At 54.8% G+C, this 16,247-nt stretch overlaps 1 protein-coding gene across 2 annotated transcripts in view; it reads right to left on the minus strand.

Annotated features, from left to right (window-relative positions):
- Positions 1–457: 457 nt before the first annotated feature.
- Positions 458–16,247, minus strand: part of MARK4 (microtubule affinity regulating kinase 4) — a 30,195-nt gene continuing 14,405 nt past the window's right edge. Inside the window, exons 9-18 of one of the 2 annotated variants that reach the window (XM_078439680.2) lie at positions 15,617–15,736; positions 15,039–15,138; positions 13,652–13,761; positions 13,384–13,543; positions 10,071–10,288; positions 7,068–7,171; positions 4,672–4,950; positions 4,395–4,474; positions 3,494–3,538; positions 1,602–1,788 (exon numbers count right to left, since the gene is read on the minus strand). In XM_078439680.2, coding sequence (XP_078295806.1) covers positions 1,724–1,788; positions 3,494–3,538; positions 4,395–4,474; positions 4,672–4,950; positions 7,068–7,171; positions 10,071–10,288; positions 13,384–13,543; positions 13,652–13,761; positions 15,039–15,138; positions 15,617–15,736 — 1,281 coding nt within the window. In that variant the 3' untranslated portion in view covers positions 1,602–1,723. Of the gene's footprint in view, positions 1,789–3,493; positions 3,539–4,394; positions 4,475–4,671; positions 4,951–7,067; positions 7,172–10,070; positions 10,289–13,383; positions 13,544–13,651; positions 13,762–15,038; positions 15,139–15,616; positions 15,737–16,247 lie in introns of both variants that reach the window. The other variant, XM_078439681.2, reaches the window with a different exon arrangement.

Consider the following 16,247-nt stretch of genomic DNA (forward strand, 5'->3'; position numbering starts at 1 on the left):
AATAAAACCAGAGGTGAGGTGGCCCGCTGCCTGGATCCAGCCATACCTGAAGTCAGGCACCCCCAGACTATTAAGGAACATAAGCAAACAAATAACTTTTGCTTATGTGTGGATGGATTATTAGTCCTAAAACGGTATTTCTCTTGCTAATTCTCCACCGGCCCCAACATAGCAGCCACACCGAAATTACCCGAAGTTCTCTGAAGGCTTATCACGCACTCCTACAAACCGGCTTTTGCCCAGCGTATACCCCATACGCGGTCAACTCCTACTCGTCCTTCAAAGTCCAACTCCGGTATCCTCTCCTCTCTGGAGTGGCTTCCCCGACTCCCCTCACGTTCTCTCCTGGCCTCCCCAAAGCAATGGTTTCTCTAGTGTTTGTGTCAGAACCCCCGTCCCCCACAGACAGGGGCTCCTTGTGTCTCCGTGTCCAGCACCGGGCCTGGCACGGAGTAGGCACAGGTCAATGACTGTTTATTGAATAAATGTACTACTGGAGTTAAGAAGTGGCTTAGAGTCCGGTATAACATGTGGGTGGGCACGTGAGTGGATGAATGGGGGACCGATATAGGAACCGGGGGCCTCCTGGATGAGGCTGAGTTCTGTCCTGCCCTCGTCCACAATCATCCTTGACCCTCACCCCCCACCACTACTCCCATTCTGCAGATGAGAAAACCGAGGCTCAGAGAGGAGGAACCACTTGGCCCAAAGTCACGCACCTCCTCATCTCAGCCGCAGGTGAGGGCAGGGAAGGAAAAGCCCGGGGTCCGCGTGGGGAAGGGGGGACTCTCCTAAGTTTATTGGGCGACAGGCTGCGGGTGAGGGGGCTGACAGGAGGAGGGTGGGGGTGTAATAACTTAAAAACCGGCAGCTCCTCGAGAGATCTCTGCAGAGGGGAGGGTGTGGGGGGTATTTACAAGGATTTGTACAAAGTGCCCCGCGCCAGCCTGGGGCAGGAAGGGGGGGGGGGTTCGAGCATGAGGGGAGGGCAGGGGAGGGGAAGGAATCTGCCTCTCTGACCCCCACTCCCAGCCCCCCTCCCCTCTTCTACAGTCTTTAGGCTCAGCAACCCTTCCGGCCCCCGCCCAAGGCCTAATTCTTGAGCTGTTGGGGGAAAGGGGGTGGGAATGGAAGTTTCCTCGGTTTCCCTTTCTGCGCCTGCCCTGCCCCCAGAGTCTCCTCAGGTGCCCCACGTTGGGGTGATGGGGGGCGGGGGCAGGACCGGCTGGAGGCTCGAGGAAGGTGCCAGCTCCCCCTGCTCTGCCCCCAAGCTTTTCTCTCCTGCCCAGCGGCCCCGGACAACAGCGCAGGGGACACTCTCTGTCCCCACGTCGGATTCACGGGAGCTGAGGTGATGACGGAGGGAGACTCCCCTCCCTGCCCCCTCTCCCTGCCGCAGAGGCGAAGGGGACGAGGGAGAGGAAGAAGAGGGGACCCGGGCCCGCGGTGGCTCAGAGCTCGAGGTCGTTGGAGATGCGGGTGACGAGGGCGCGGAAGGCCAGGGCGGTGCCCGCCACGCGGCGGAAGAGAACTCCCCGCAGGCCCGGCCGGGGCAGCTGGCAGACCTCCACTTCGAAGTGGGACAGGGGCTCGGGCCCGCCCGCACCCCCGTGCAGGCAGGCCAGCAGGAACGGCTGTGGCTGGCGGCAGCGACAGCGGGCGGCCGCGGTGGCCTGGCGCAGAGCCGCCATCAGGGCCTCGGGCGGGCGTGAGCTGGTCAGCTTCACACTCCAGGGGAATCGGAGTAGCCGGGGGGTGGTTTCCGTTTGATCCCAAGGTAGATGGCAACTGGGGCGGGGAGAGATCACGGGTCAAAGACGGGGACAGGAGAGGAAAGGGGTAACCCACGCTTCCCACCCGGGGAACGGGCTCCTAGGCGTCCCTCAAAACCCACCTCCCTCTCTGATCCCAGGGACGGGGACAGAGTTTCAGTGGTACAGACGGCTGCCCGGCTGGAGACTACGTTGCCCGGCCTCTGCTGCGGCCCGAGTGCAAAAGTCCCGGATGTGAGTGCAAGCGGGGGGGGGGGGGGGGGGGGGGTAGGGGGAACCCCTTCCAAGGAAACCCGCAAGCCCTCGGCTCTCCTGCCCCACCTCCTATAAGAACGCCCCGGCTGCGGCCAGAACCAACCTCGACTTAGTAGGAAGACAGAGCCCTAAGGGTTGGGGATCGAAGAACCTTTGGGTACCTGCATGACCTCATGGAACAGAGGGGCCCTGCCAGCCTGGCCCAGTCACATGGTTCATGTGACAGAGAAATTGATTCCTGTCTCTTATGGGGGGGGGGGGGGGGGGAGAGGAGTCTCTTTGCTTGGTTGGTTTCCTAATACATCCTCCTCCTGGGAATAATCCCTTTTTCCTCAGAGGACCAACCCTCCTCACTCTAGACCAGGGATTCTCGCCTAAAAGCCATACCGTCCCTCCAGAGGTATCTGGAAATTTCTGGAGGCTTTTGGAGCACCACAACGTTTGAGGATGGGGGTGCCGCTGGCATTAAGCTGGGGGTGGGGTGGGGGGGGTTCAGGGATGATGCATGTGCTGCAGTGTGTGAGTGGGTCCAGCCCAATGAAGAACCATCCCACCCCAAGCACCAAGAGCGCTCCTCTTTGAGATGCATCGCACATCCCGTCTTTCTGGTCTAGGCGGGGCGGCCTTGGCCTTTTAGCTCCAAGCTGAGCACGTGACTCGGCTCCGGCCAATGAACACATTCCACCTCCCTGCCCACTGCGATTAGTTCAAAGCTGAGCATATGACCAGATCCCACCAATCAGAGTCCTCCACCCTTCTGGCCACAGGCATCGGTTTAGGGATGGGCACGTGACTCCGTTCCAGCCAATGAGAGTCAGTCCTGGGACCTTTGGAACCGGAGGGGCGGTTCTTTATTTGCACTGGGGTCTTTACAGGGACTGGGCTTGTGTCAAGCTGAAGCGGGGCTCAGCGAGGTGGCATGGGGCTGCCTGCTTTTGTAAATAAGGTCTATCGCACCCCCACACCACCCGGTTGGTTTTGTACTGATTATGGCTGCTTTCGTGCTACGATGGCACAGCCGAATAGGCACGACGAGAGATTACCTGGCCCTCAAAGTCTAAACTGTTTACCATGTGGGGCTGCACAGGTAATGTGTGCCAGAGCTCCTGGCAACACTTATGCCTCGTTGGATAAGGGGGGGGGGGGGGGGGCAAGGTGTGCCAACAGGAGGAGTTGGTCATAGGTGGAACAGGCTGACGTTAAATATGGTCAAGGGACAATGTTCATGGATGGGGGTGGAAATCGGAGGAAGTCACGGGGGACAGGGCATAAGAGGGGCCGGCAGAGGAAGAAGGGTCAGAGGGACATTCAGGCAGCTGGCTTGGAGGAGGCTCAGGTCCCATCTAATGGTGTGTGTGTGTTGGGGGGGGGGTGGATAGGGGAGGTGCAGACACGAGGCAGCTGGGTCTGAGGCAGGCAAAGGGGGAGGGGCTAGTGTGGCAGTCAGGGTAGGCTCATGCACTCACCTTGTGACCTCAGGTCCCCCGATTCTCTCAGGTTCGTCTGTGACCCTAGAGGAGGGGAGGGGGGCAGAGTGTCTAATCTGCACACACGGAGCCCCCTCCCCCAACCCACTGCCTCCAGGACTCTGGGCAGCCCCTGCCTCAGCCCTGGTCCCTCCCTGCTGGCTGGAGCTGGGCTGGGGAGGGCTGGGAGTCTCCGTGCCCAGGAGGGGGAGCCCGTTCTGAAATGGTTAGTGCAGGTCGTAGGAAAGATACTGAAGAATTTGGAAGACGAAAGAGAAAGGGGGTGGGGGAGGGCAGAGGCACACAGGTACGTATAGAAGGCCACGGACACACATACATACACCCTCCTTCCGGCTTTGCTCAAACCTCCTTAGTGAGGCCTGCTGCATTTAAAACTGCCCCCCTCTTCCCTGCCCTTTTTCTTCTCAGTACTCATTTACTGTCTGGGTCCCCGTGTAGAACGTCAGCTCTGCCTGGGCTGGGATTTTACACGTTCTGTTCCCTCCATCCGGGGTCTAAGATCGCGCCAGGCGCTCAGTAAGTAAACATACGTCATTTTTGCAAGGCAACATTCTAAGCTCAGCCCGTACACCACCTTTTAGTCCACCCGATAACCCTCTGAGGAAGGCACTGTCACCGCTACTCCGTCTTACAGAAGAAAGTGAGGTCCAGAGAGGTTGAGTGACTTCCTCGAGGTCACTCAGCAGAGCTAGGGTCCGCCCCTCAAGAGTCCGGCTCCAGAGGCCAGACTACTGTTTATTAAATGAGTAAACGAAAGCCAGATCCCCCAACCCGTGCCCCTCCCGCTTGCACAGAGTCCCCCTCCCCTCGCCCGTACACACAGGTCAGACATGCAGACAGGGAGGCAGAGCCGGGGACAGCAGAGGGTGGCGGGACTTACTGATCTTGGATCCCTGGGGCAGAGAGGCGCCCGAAACGCAGCGGTTAGAGTTCTGCCGTTTAGAGGGATCGAGGGTAACCCTGTAGTGTGAGGGGCGAGGTGAAGGGTGACGGAGGAGGAGGAGGAGGAGGAGGAGGAGGAGGAGGAGGAGGAGGAGGAAGAGGAGGAGGAGGTGATGATGATGATGTGAGGGTACAGAAGGCAGAGCAGAGCAGAAGACAGGTTAGGTCCCATTCCCCCCACCCCACCCCTGCCCCCCACGTCCCCTGGGGCTCACCTTCGGGTCAGTTTGGAGGTCAGCTTGGTGAAGAGGTTGGTGGTGGGGCGGGGCCGCCCAGTGGGCAGGGGTGTGGCCTCATGGGCCAACGTGGGAGAGGCGGGGGGTCCATTCTGCACACCCCCGCCTCCCCCGCCCCCTGCCCTCCGGTCCCGGACCTGGCCACCGTGGAAGGTGCTGCGGATGGTGGAACCGCGTGCCAGGCGGCTCCGCTCCCCCGATGGGGGAGCCAGGCTGTGACTAGAGGGAGAGGCGGGGGGCACCCGTGGGGTACCCGAGCTGTGGGCAGAGAGGGACAAGTCAGAGTGGGGCCTCGAGGCAGGCCGAGGCCCCAGTCCCTCTGATTCTTCGCTGTCCTGTCCTGAGATCAGAAACCTCGAAAGACCTAGAGCTCAGAGAAAGGGCTGCCATGTACAGTTGGGCAGGCTGTGTACTATATGACCCTAGTTGTTTTACGGACTCTTCTGTCTTCCTAAGTCATCCCTTCTTCAAACTGCCCTTTCTTCAACCCCTACCCGCTCCAAACGTATCCTGACTCTCCTCTCTCCAAACGCAGCAACTGAATAGATTCAGATTACATTTTTTGATGAATCCCTTGCCATTTGCCTCCAAACCGCAGGAACCGAGTCAACTTTGCAAACACTGTACTTTGCTATCTCAAGTATCATTATTCAAACTCGGGATAGGAATAGATGTGAACATCATAGGCACTTATGAGAATGTGCTGACAGATGAAAAGGGACCCTTTTCCTAACTTTTGTTGTTGTGTGGGCAGTGGTGGCTCCAGTGTCCCAGGACCCTCCTCCAGGCCCTCGCAGTCCTGACAGGAGGGCCTGACCATGACAGATGCCACCACCCCTCCCTTGGAATCCGTCCTCCTTGTTTTACTTTTAGTGACCAAACTTCTAAGAGCGGGCATGTTGCACATGGCCACCTAGCGAGAGACTACATTTCCCAGCCTCCTTTGCAGTTCGGGATGGTCATGGGACTATTCTCTGCCCAGTGGGCCGCAAACAGAAGTACTTTGTCCTATTTCTGGGTCATGCCTCTGGGAAAAAAAAAAAAAAAAAAAAAAATGCAGCCCGCGCTCCACTCTCTTTCCATCCTTCCTTCTGGTTAGGAAATGGTGCACTGGTGCACTGGCCTCGGTCCCGGAGCTGGAGCCTCACGCTGAGTTTGGCAGAATCAATCTGGGTCCTTGGAGGAGACTGCCTGCCTACCTCTGGCTGGTTATATCGGGGAAGACTAAGCCTCGGTTTCATCGAAGCCAGAACTGGAAGGCTATGCGTTACAGCGTTCACACTGGAGACACACGCTGGCGTCAGTGTGGGCTCTTTGCTCCTTGACTCACCAGCTGTGTGGCCTTGGGCAAGTTCCCTCATCTCTCTGTGCCTCATTTCCTCAGCTGTGAAATGGAGACACCGGGGTCTACCTCACGGAGTCGTTAGGGGCATTCAACCAGCAAATACACACGAAGGCCTGGCATACTCTTACCGCTTGATGAGCATCCACTGTTATTATTTTTATTTAATAATCACAAAACTAGCGGTCACTCATCAAATGCTTTCTGTGTCACAGAACCTGCGCCAGGTACGGGACACAAGCGATCTCCACCGGATCCCTCTCACGGGGCCCAGAGGCAGGGAACGTCAGCCCCATTTTACAGAGGAGGAAAGCGAGGCTCAGGGACTTGGCCAAGACAATCCGACTAGCAGAGCGCGGAGGCAAGATTTGAACTCAGAACTTAGCCGCCACAGAATCAGTGCTCTCGAGCACCCCACATCCTGTCCCCACCACACAGTACCACCTGTTTATCAGGTTTTCCCCAGCGTGCACCACCTCGGTGTCGTGCCCTATAGTCCCGGTGGGCGGGAGTGCCGTGATCCTGAAGCCCGCCCCCCTCCTGAACTTGAACCGCGATGTGAACTCATTCATTCCCTTTTTTAGGCTCCAGCCAGTCTGCACTGGTTTCCCTCACTTGCCAGCTGAACGACATCGAACAGACTCAGGAAAACTAGTCTGAAAACCAGCCAACAAGAGGATGTTGAAGCTGTGACATTCTGGGGCTTCTCTCAAAGTTCTAAAAATTGATCATTCAAGGAGGAAAAAAAAAAAAAATTCAACTCTGTTTCCCAAGGCTCGTAGGCGGAGAACAGGGCAAACTGCTTTCCTGATGCTGATGACTAATTAATTAATTAAGAGGGGAAGATTTTCAGGGGGGTCTGGGAGGAGGAGGACCTGGGCAGATTCTGGGAAGAAGAGACACGCACGCTCCCCAGTCCCCACGGCACCCCTTCCCCACAAAGGTTATCATCTTAGCTCAAAGGAGGGTCCTGCTCCCCTACTCCCCCCCACCCCCCCGCCCGCCACTCCCCGCTGCTGTCCCCTCTCCATACCTGTTCTCTTTGCCATTTGGCAACAGGGACGGGCGCTCAGCCCCAGGGCGTTCTGTGCAAACGTAGGTGTTTCTTCGGGTCATCATGCTGGGAGGGAGGCTGTTCTGTGGGGAACACGGCCAGGAGGGAGTGAGGGGGCGAAGGGACACCCCTTAACTCCCCGTTTACCCTCTCTGGCCTCCCTCATTATGAAGGAGGCAGGGGCCCAAGAGCGGGTAGGTGATGGTTTACTCCAGGAGAAAGGGAAGGTTAATGAGCCATCCCAGCAACCCAGGCCGAGAGTCACGTTGCTGAGACGGGTGCTGAGGAGGGTGGCTCAGGGGCGGTGCCTGGGGGGGGTGTGGGGGGCGCCTTGCTCACTCCTCTCCCAGCTCTGCCCCACCTGGGTACGGGCCAGCCACGTCAAGCTTTTTGGAGCATACTTCTTCTGGGTACATTTGGTGCCTCCTCCTGGCCTTTGCACAGGCTAGCCCACCTGCTTGGCTATTCCTCCCACCTCTCCCCTTGACTCACACACCTATGGAACTTTCTGGTGTCGGTTCATAATATACCCCCGCCTCTGGCCCCCGGCTGAGTCAGGAGCCTTCTCAGGGCCCCCGCTGCAGCCCTGATCACTTTGTACCACTGACGTCTGTCCCCTTAGACACCCCCCACCCCCGCATGGGACTGTGGGCTCTCTTGGATCATGGGGTGCCCATCGGGATTATGCCACCTCCCCAGATGAGCTGAGAAGTGATCCCTCTTTTTCTATCCTCTGGAAGCCTTTCTAAAGTTGGCTGGTGTTATTCCTTCTTTCAGTGTTTGGCAGAATCCCACCACTTAGGGTCTGGAATTTTCTTTATGGGAAAGTTTTAAGTCACGGATTCAGTTTCTTGAACAAGAATATAAGGCGGTTCGGATTTTCTGCTTCTTCTCGGACAAGTTTAGTTACTTGTGTTTTTTGAAGGCATCTATCCATTTCATCTAAGCTCTCACATTTATGGGCATAAGGTGGTTCCTAATAGCTTTTGACTGTCTCTTTATGTTAGAACATAGCTTCCTTCTTCATTTTTTCCTCCCTCTTTCTTTTAAAAAGAGAAAGAGAGAGAATCCCAAGTATTCTTAGAGCGTGGAGCCTGACTCGGGGCTGAATCCCACGACCATGATATCACGACCTGAGCCAAAATGAAGGGTTGGATGCTCAAATGACTGAGCCACCCAGGTGCCCCTTTCACTTCTGCTATTAGTAATTTGTGGGGTCCAATGATCGCACCAACCTTTTCAAGAACCAGACTGCAGCTTTTTTTTGGTTTTCTCTAGGGTCCTTCTGTTTTCTCCTTTATTACCGTCTATTATTTCCCTTCTTCTACGTTCTGGGGGCTAATTTCCTCTTCTTTTCTACCTTTTTAAGGTGTGGGTTTACCTTGACAATAACAAGAGCCGGGGCACCTGGGTGGCTCAGTCGGTCAAGCGTCCGACTTCGGCTCAGGTCACGCATGATCTTGTGGTTCGTGAGTTCGAGCCCCGCGTCGGTCTCTGTGCTGACAGCTCAGAGCCTGGAGCCTGTTTCCGATTCTGTGTCTCCCTCTCTCTCTGCCCCTCCCCCGTTCATGCTCTGTCTCTCTCTGTCTCAAAAATAAATAAACGTTAAAAAAAAAAATTTAAAAAGAAAATAAACAAACATTAAAAAAATTTTAAAGGGGCGCCTGGATGGCTCCGTTGGTTAAGTGTCTGACCTCAGCTCAGGTCATGATCTCACGGTCCATGAGTTCGAGCCCCGCATTGGAGGCTCTGTGCTGACAGTTCAGAGACTGCTTCGGATTTTGTGTCTCCCTCTCTCTCAAAAAATAAAATAAAACAAAAGAAATAAACATTAAAAAAACATTAAGGAGCTGCAGAGGCAGGGAAGCCCAGTACTATATCCCCCAGACTCCTCTGGAGCTCTGGTTCTGGCCACCTTTGCCCGCGGGAAGATTTGGAAGGTGGAAATGGGATGGTAATTGCCTTCATGTCCCCTCTGCCTCCTCCTTCCATGGGCAAGGTCACGGGATGAGGGTCTTTGCCTCCGGAGGGCCCCAGTGCCCGTTTTCCAGACTTCCGGGCATCCAGGAGCCCTTCTGGTAGAGAAGAAAGTTTCTGAGCCTTGGATTATCGTCACCACCACGTGCTCTTGAATTCCACAGTGCCAGGGGCTAAGCAGCCCCTGTGGCGGGTCAGACCTGCTGTGCTGTGGTGTGACCCCTGCGGGTCTAATCATCCCCTGCCTGCTCCGCTGGTCCTTTTGACAACTTTGTAAGTACCTAATTCCCGGTATTGAAACCCTTCCGGGTGCCTGGGTGGCTCAGTCGGTTGAGCGTCTGTCTGGCTCTTGATGACGGCTTGGGTGGTGATCTTGAGGTCACGGGATAGAGCCCCACATCAGGCTCTGTGCTGACCCTCGGAAGCCTCCTTGGGATTCCCTCTCTGTGTCCCTGCCCCTCCCCCACGCTCTGTCGCTCTCTAAATAAATAAATAAATAAATGAATAAATAAATGAATAAATATTTTTAAAAAATTCTTCTGGGGCACCCGGGGGGCTCAGTTGGTTAAGCATCTGACTCTCGGTTTCAGGTCAGGTCATGATCTCACGGTTTCATGGGATCGAGCCCCGAGTCAGGCTCTGTGCTGGCAGTGCAGATCCTGCTTGGGATTCTGTCTCTTTCTCTCCCCGCCCCCCCGCCACTCCCCCACTCACGCTCCGCGTCTCTCAAAATCAATGAATACGCTTTAAAAAGTAAATAAATAAAGTCCTTCCCACCTAAAGCAAGTAACGTGCTTCTTTCTGACACTGAATGCTAATTTATACACTAGCGGTCACGCACAAGCTCCGGCAGAGAGAGAGAGAGCGCTCCAATGTCTATGGAATGAATGAATGAATGAATGAAACCAGGAGTCCTGCGTGGTGGTCTGGGGGAGCAGGCTGGGAAACAGCAGGGTCTGGAAAACGTGCACCAGGCGGTCTCCGCCCCCAGGCCGGGCCACTCACCGGGGTGCTCGTGCTGTCCTTCCGCCGCTCTGGGATCTCTGCCTTGTTGGGGTTGTGGGCGCTGCTGACCATGGGGCTGGAGGGGGGCAGCCCCCGGCTCCCGCTTCCGGCAGCGCTGCAGCTCGCCTTCCGGCCTGGCAGGCGCTCCTCCTTCAGCTCCGTCTCCCCCGTGCTGGTTGGGCTGCGCTTGGGGTGCAGGGGTGCGGGGGAGGGGCCACCTGGGGGAGGGAGGGGGCAGTTTAGGGCTAGCGTCCCCTGGAAAAGCCCGAACCTACTGTGGGTGACCCTCGGAACCGGAGAGTTCCCCACGCAGGCTACAAGCTCCCGCGCAGGCCGTTCTGACAGTATCCGTCCGGGTGACGAATGCGTGCACTGATCCCCCTGCCCAACTTCACGTACATGATATGTGATCCTCACGCAGGTTTATTCACGGCAGCCTTGTTTTTCTTTTAAGGCCGAAAGACTGGCAACAGCCTGAGTGCTCGTCACTGGGGGAATGTCTAAGTCAAGTCAAGATTTTTTTTTTTTTTTTTTAAGATTTATTTATTTTTGAGAGAGAGATTGAGAAAGACCGTGCAAGCAGGGGAAGGGTGGGAGGAGGGGTGGATAAAAGATCTGAAGCGGGCTCCGGACTCGAATTCACTAACGGTGAGATAAGACCTGAGCCGACCTCCGGCGCTCAGCCGACTGAGCCACCCAGGTGCCCCAAGATATTTTTCTCTCCCCCCCCCTTTTTTTTTAAACTTTATTTATTCTTGAGAGGGGGAGAGAGAGAGGGAGAGAGAGAGAGACAGAACGTGAGTGAGGGAGGGGCAGAGAGAGAGGGAGGAGACACAGGATCCCAAGCAGGCTCCGGGCTCAACTGGGGCTCAAACTCAGAAACCTCGAGATCATGACCTGAGCGGAAGCCGCAGGCTCAACCAACTGAGCCACCCAGGCGCCCCAAGATATTTCTATCCGATGTAATACTCTGCAGCTAGGAGGAAGCTGCTTGTGTACCAACAAAGAATGATCTTCACGATGGATTGTACAGCAGGAAAGGCAACAGCCTGAGGTCCACGGTGTCCTATCATTTGTACCAAAAAGGGGAAATGTGCAGATCTATTTCTATCTATCTCTATCTACATATTTATACATGAACATCTTCAGAGGCAATCGTTTGTCTTACAAGGTGAGAATATTACCTTTATGGTGCGTGACTATGTTAGCATCGTATTTATACATCTTTATGGCTGTTTTCTTTTCCTGTCTCTCCTTTTCATATCTATCTTATATATACAGTTGACCCTTGGACAACAGGCGTTTGAACTCCGCATGGGATTTTTTTCGATAAAGACTATCCGGTACTGCAAATTATCTTTTCCTAACGATTCTCTTAAAGGACATTTTCTTTCCTCTAGCTTCCTTTATGGTAAGACTACAGTATATAACACAGACAACATACAAAGTTATGTGTTGACGGGCTATGTTATCAGCGAGGCGTCTAGTCCACAGTAGGCTATGAGCAGTTACATTTTGAGGGAGTCAAAAGTTATACGTGGATTTTCAACGTACAGGGGGTTCGTGCCCTGACCCCAGTATTGTTCAAGGATTAACTCTATTTATTTATATGTGAATAAAATCTCCCCAAAAGAAGTCATATAAAACTGATTAACAGTGGCTGCCTCCACGGATAACCGGGAGACAGGTGTTCGATGAAAAGTTTTTTATTGTCTACCCTCCTTGTACTGTCAAATTTTGAAGGATGTGACTGTATTCGTTTCAAAAACAAAACAAACAAATCTGGTCCCTTAGAACATCTCAGTAAGGAGATTACGGTTTTAGAACCAGCGGATTTGAATGTGTTCACGAACTTCAGACAATTGAAACGTCTATGTGTTAATTTCTCAGGAACCTTAATGCTTGGAAGTCCCAGAAGCATAATAAGGTCTGTAAATGACGGACACAGGGCACCTGTCGACAACCCTCCGGGAACCCTGGGAACCCAGAAGATTTCCATGTGGGTGTTTTTTAAGGTTACCACGTTGTAACCATAGAATGCTGGAGTCTTGAGCTCCTTAGGGACTTTCTGGACCGATCCGGCTATTTATAGGTGGAAAAAGGGCCACTAACACATGGATGAAAACGTTAGCCTAAGTGAAAGAAGCCAGACACAAGAGGACACATGTTGTAAACTTCTTATAAGAAATGTCCAGAATAGGGGAATCTGTAGAGACAGGGAATAGACTGGTGGTTCTCAGGGGCTAGGGGCAGTGGATGGGGGTTTGGGGGTTGATGGCTAGCTGGGGCTTGTGGAGTTCCTTTCTGGGGCGATGAATATGGGCTAAAATGGATTGTGGGGCTGGCCGCACGACTCTGTGAATACACTAACGCCACTGAATTGTCCACTTTGGGTGAATCGTATGGTATGTGAATTATATCTCAACAAAGCTGCTTAAAATATAGTTGGGGGCAGGGCACCTGGATGACTCAGTCGGTTACGTGTCGGACTTTAGCTCAGGTCATGATCTCCTGGTTCGTGAGTCTGAGCCCCGCATCGGGCTCTGTGATGACAGTTCGGAGCCTGGAGCCTGCATCGGATTCTGTGTCTCCTTCTCTCTCTGCCCCTACCCCGTTTCATGCTCTGTCTCTCTCAAAAATAAACAAACATTAAAAAAAATAATAAAACAATCTTAAGAAAGATAGTTGGGAGGATTAACATTTGAGGAGGGTGTAGGTAAGAGAAGCGTCCATGCCTAATGTGTGGTGGTGGTTGTGGGATCTATTTTCTGTGGGTGATGACTATCTTTCAGTTACAGAATGTGGGGTCCAAGTAGGTGTCCGCCCAGCCCCTTTCCACTAGGAAGGGCCTCCCATCCTTTCAGCGCGGAGGAGAGCCAGAGGGCAAGCTCTCGGCAGCCACTTTGTGCAATGTGTCCTCCTGTGTCCCCATCACAGTGGCTAAATTCCAAGTGGACCCTGACATGAGAACTCTATGCCTGACAAGTGGACCAAAGGGATTCATGCTACCATTTGGGCTGGTCTCCAAAACAGAGATGGAAGGAATTGAGAAACTAGGAAAAAGATAAGGTGAGATAAGTGAGAGAAAAAGGCAAAACCAGAGGAACAGAGGGTGTCTACTCCAGCTGCTTTTCCAGTTTCTAATCCCTTCCTGATCCTGGCTGGGCATTCCCGCCTCCAAGTTCCCTGTACCATCCCTGCAATCTTTATGCAAAATTCCTCTCTCCTCTGCAGCTGGCTCCAGTGGGCTTCTGGTGCAGGTGACCCCGATGTGACGCAGGGACGGTGTGGGAGGGCATGGGGCCATACTCACAGAAGTCGCTATGCCTGCGCTGGCGGTGGTAGGTGGACGAGGAGGTCCGCTGCCCTTTGCTGTGGCTGGTGCCTTTGCTGGAGCTCGCTCCATTGGTGGTGTCGCTGGGCGCCCGCACCCGTGCAAGGGCCAGCCCCGGGGTGCCCCGGTCCCCACCCTCCTGCAGGAGGATGACAGACGAAGAGCCTCAGCCTCTGCCCCCGCTCTGCCCCAGAAGTCCCTCCACCCCGGGCATCGCGCATCCCAAATGCCCCTGGCGCCTTCTGACCTCAGTCTTCCTGCCCAGCAGGAGGTAGGTGGCGGTCACTTCGTTGTACTTCTGGCTGGTCAAGGCCTCTTTGATTTCTTCCCGCGTGTAGCCCATACCCACCATCACCTCTGGGAGAGGGGGATGGAGAGGAGGTTCAATCTCCCCAGACCCTTCCCTTGGACTCGCTTCTGCCCCACACAGCAACGCCTGCTCTTTGGCCTGTTCAGGATCCATTCCCCCTTCTGTCGGCAGCACCCCGATTTCCTTGGAAGAACATTTCTTTCCCGCTTGGATCACCTGGCCCACTCCTGCCTGCGCCAAGCCCCCAAGGGCAGGTGTAACACCCAGGCCTGACCCAACAGAGTAGTCCATCCCCATAGCCACACTGATTGGTTCACAGCAGGCGTATGACCCAGTTCTGGCCAATCAGAGCACTCCATCCCCACGGCCTGGTTCAGGGGTAGCCAATGGGTACCAGCCTAGAGCTTTCGTTGGAACATTTAGGAAAGTGGCTTCTTTCCTTGCCGGGGTGTCCAGGCCCCTAGTATATGCTGTTGCCAGCTTGCTCCTGTGACGTGAGCCTCCGGGGACAGGAGCCACCACTAAGATTTCCAACGACTGTCTTTGAGCGCCTGGGTCCAGCTGTGCCTGAAGGTCGACATACTCTGGCGTTTTCAGTTACGTGAATAAGTTACCACTTGTAGGTTATACCAGACAAAGGTGCTAACGCTGACAAATTTGGACCCATAAAAACACCAATTTCAAATGGCTCAGCCTATTATTATTATTGGTTGAAGCCAGAATGGCTTGGGTTTTCCATTAACATATAACCACAAAAGTCCTGACTAATGTAACCAGCTCTGACGGTGGCCTTGGTCTCCTCCACTGTATAACGGCCAGTGAGCGGACGGCTCCTAAGGGGCTCTTGCGGGGCTAATGCCTTCGGGGTCCAGAGTTCAAGGGTTCCAGGCCGGAGGATTTGAGACCAAAGGGTTGGTGGGTGAGGCACATGCCAACATAGGGGCTCTCCCCAAACGTACAGATTACCGATGACTTGTGCCCCAACATTTCTGGAAGTGAGCTGTGATTTCTTTTTGTGTCTTGAGAGTCAAAACCAAGTGCTTTATGGGGGTTCACTCACTTCATAGTCACAACAGCCCTATGACAGGTTCTATGGCTGTCCCATTTTACCGATGAGGCAATGGCAGCACAGAGAGGGGAAGCCGCCTGCCCAGGGTCACACAGCGAGGAAGTAGCAGCACGGGGATCAGAGCCCCGACTTCACTCTCCCTAATTGCCTTGCGCTCATCAAAGGGGTATTGTAGGTGCTGGGAAGCTCCTCCCCCTGGCTCGGGGGGGCCCGTGGCTCTGAGGAGCTGGGGCGCCTGCTCTCCCCGACCCTCACCGATTCGCTTGGTGTCCCCGAAGTCTTCCTCGGGCTCCGTGTATGGCTTCAACTCCTCACCCTCATAGCCAATGTTGATCCACTTGTCTTTCATGATTTGCTGCAGGAATCACGGGCAGGATAGGGAAGGGGGAAGACAGACGTCAGACAAAACCGGGGAAAATACAGTTCCTCGTCTCCCAGGCAGGCCCTCAAGTAGGGCTGCGTGCCCTGCCCCCCCCACCCCCTCCAAGACCTAACACCCCAGAATCGAGGGCTTCCTGAGAGCCAGCGCCTCCTCACCACAACCCCAGCAACACCCCCCCCCCCCCCACCGTCGGAGCCTCCCGATGTCACCTCCCTCCTCCGCATCATCTGGGTCCCCGGCACCCTGTAATCAGCCTAGGAGCTCATTAGCTAATTACTGGCATGGCGGGGAGTGGGCGAAGCTGGGGGTGGCGTCGAGACGGGCCCGGGAGCCTTTTCTCGGGCTGCCCGGCTCCCCCCACCTTCCAGCAGCGATCTCAGGCAGATGGGCACAGGAGACGAAAGTGAGGGCAAGAAGGCTGTAGTGAGAGGGGGCCGGGACCAGGGCTTACCTCGAGAGTACAGCGTTTAGCTGGGTTCAGCACCAAAAATCTCCGCAGGATGCTCTCACAGTCTGTTGACATGTAGAAAGGGACCCGGTACTTCCCTCTGAGGACTCGCTCCCGCAGCTCCTAGGGGGACGGGGTTACTGGGGGAGGGATCCACCCGGCCTCCCTGACCCATCTCTCACACACACACACACACACACACACACACACACACACACACAATCCTTCTCCCAATCTCCTGACAGAAGCGACAGGTGGCAGAACCCCTCACCCCTCTCTCCTGACCACAGCTGCCCATCTGTAAAATGGGAACCCCATACCAGGTGTAGGCATTTAAAAAAAAAAAAAAAAAAAAAAGCATTTTTCATTCAGAGGAAATCCCACCGAGAAAGCGAATTCTACAAGCCAGGAAGAGGGGAGTCAGCATCCGGGCCTCAGTCTCCTCGTCTGGGGACCCAGGGCTCACAGCACCCATAACGCTACATAAGTAAAATGCACAGCACACGTCTGGCCCAGGGTAAGTGCGACTTAACTGTTAGGTTTATGAAGAGGGTGGGGATCCTGCCCTCCTGCCTCCCACCCCTCGGCTCCCCCCTTCCCTGGGCATGCCTGTCTTTCCAAAGAACTGTGAGAC

This window comes from Panthera onca, chromosome E2 (assembly GCF_046562875.1).
Source record: "Panthera onca isolate mPanOnc1 chromosome E2, mPanOnc1 haplotype 2, whole genome shotgun sequence".
NCBI lineage: Eukaryota > Metazoa > Chordata > Mammalia > Carnivora > Felidae > Panthera > Panthera onca.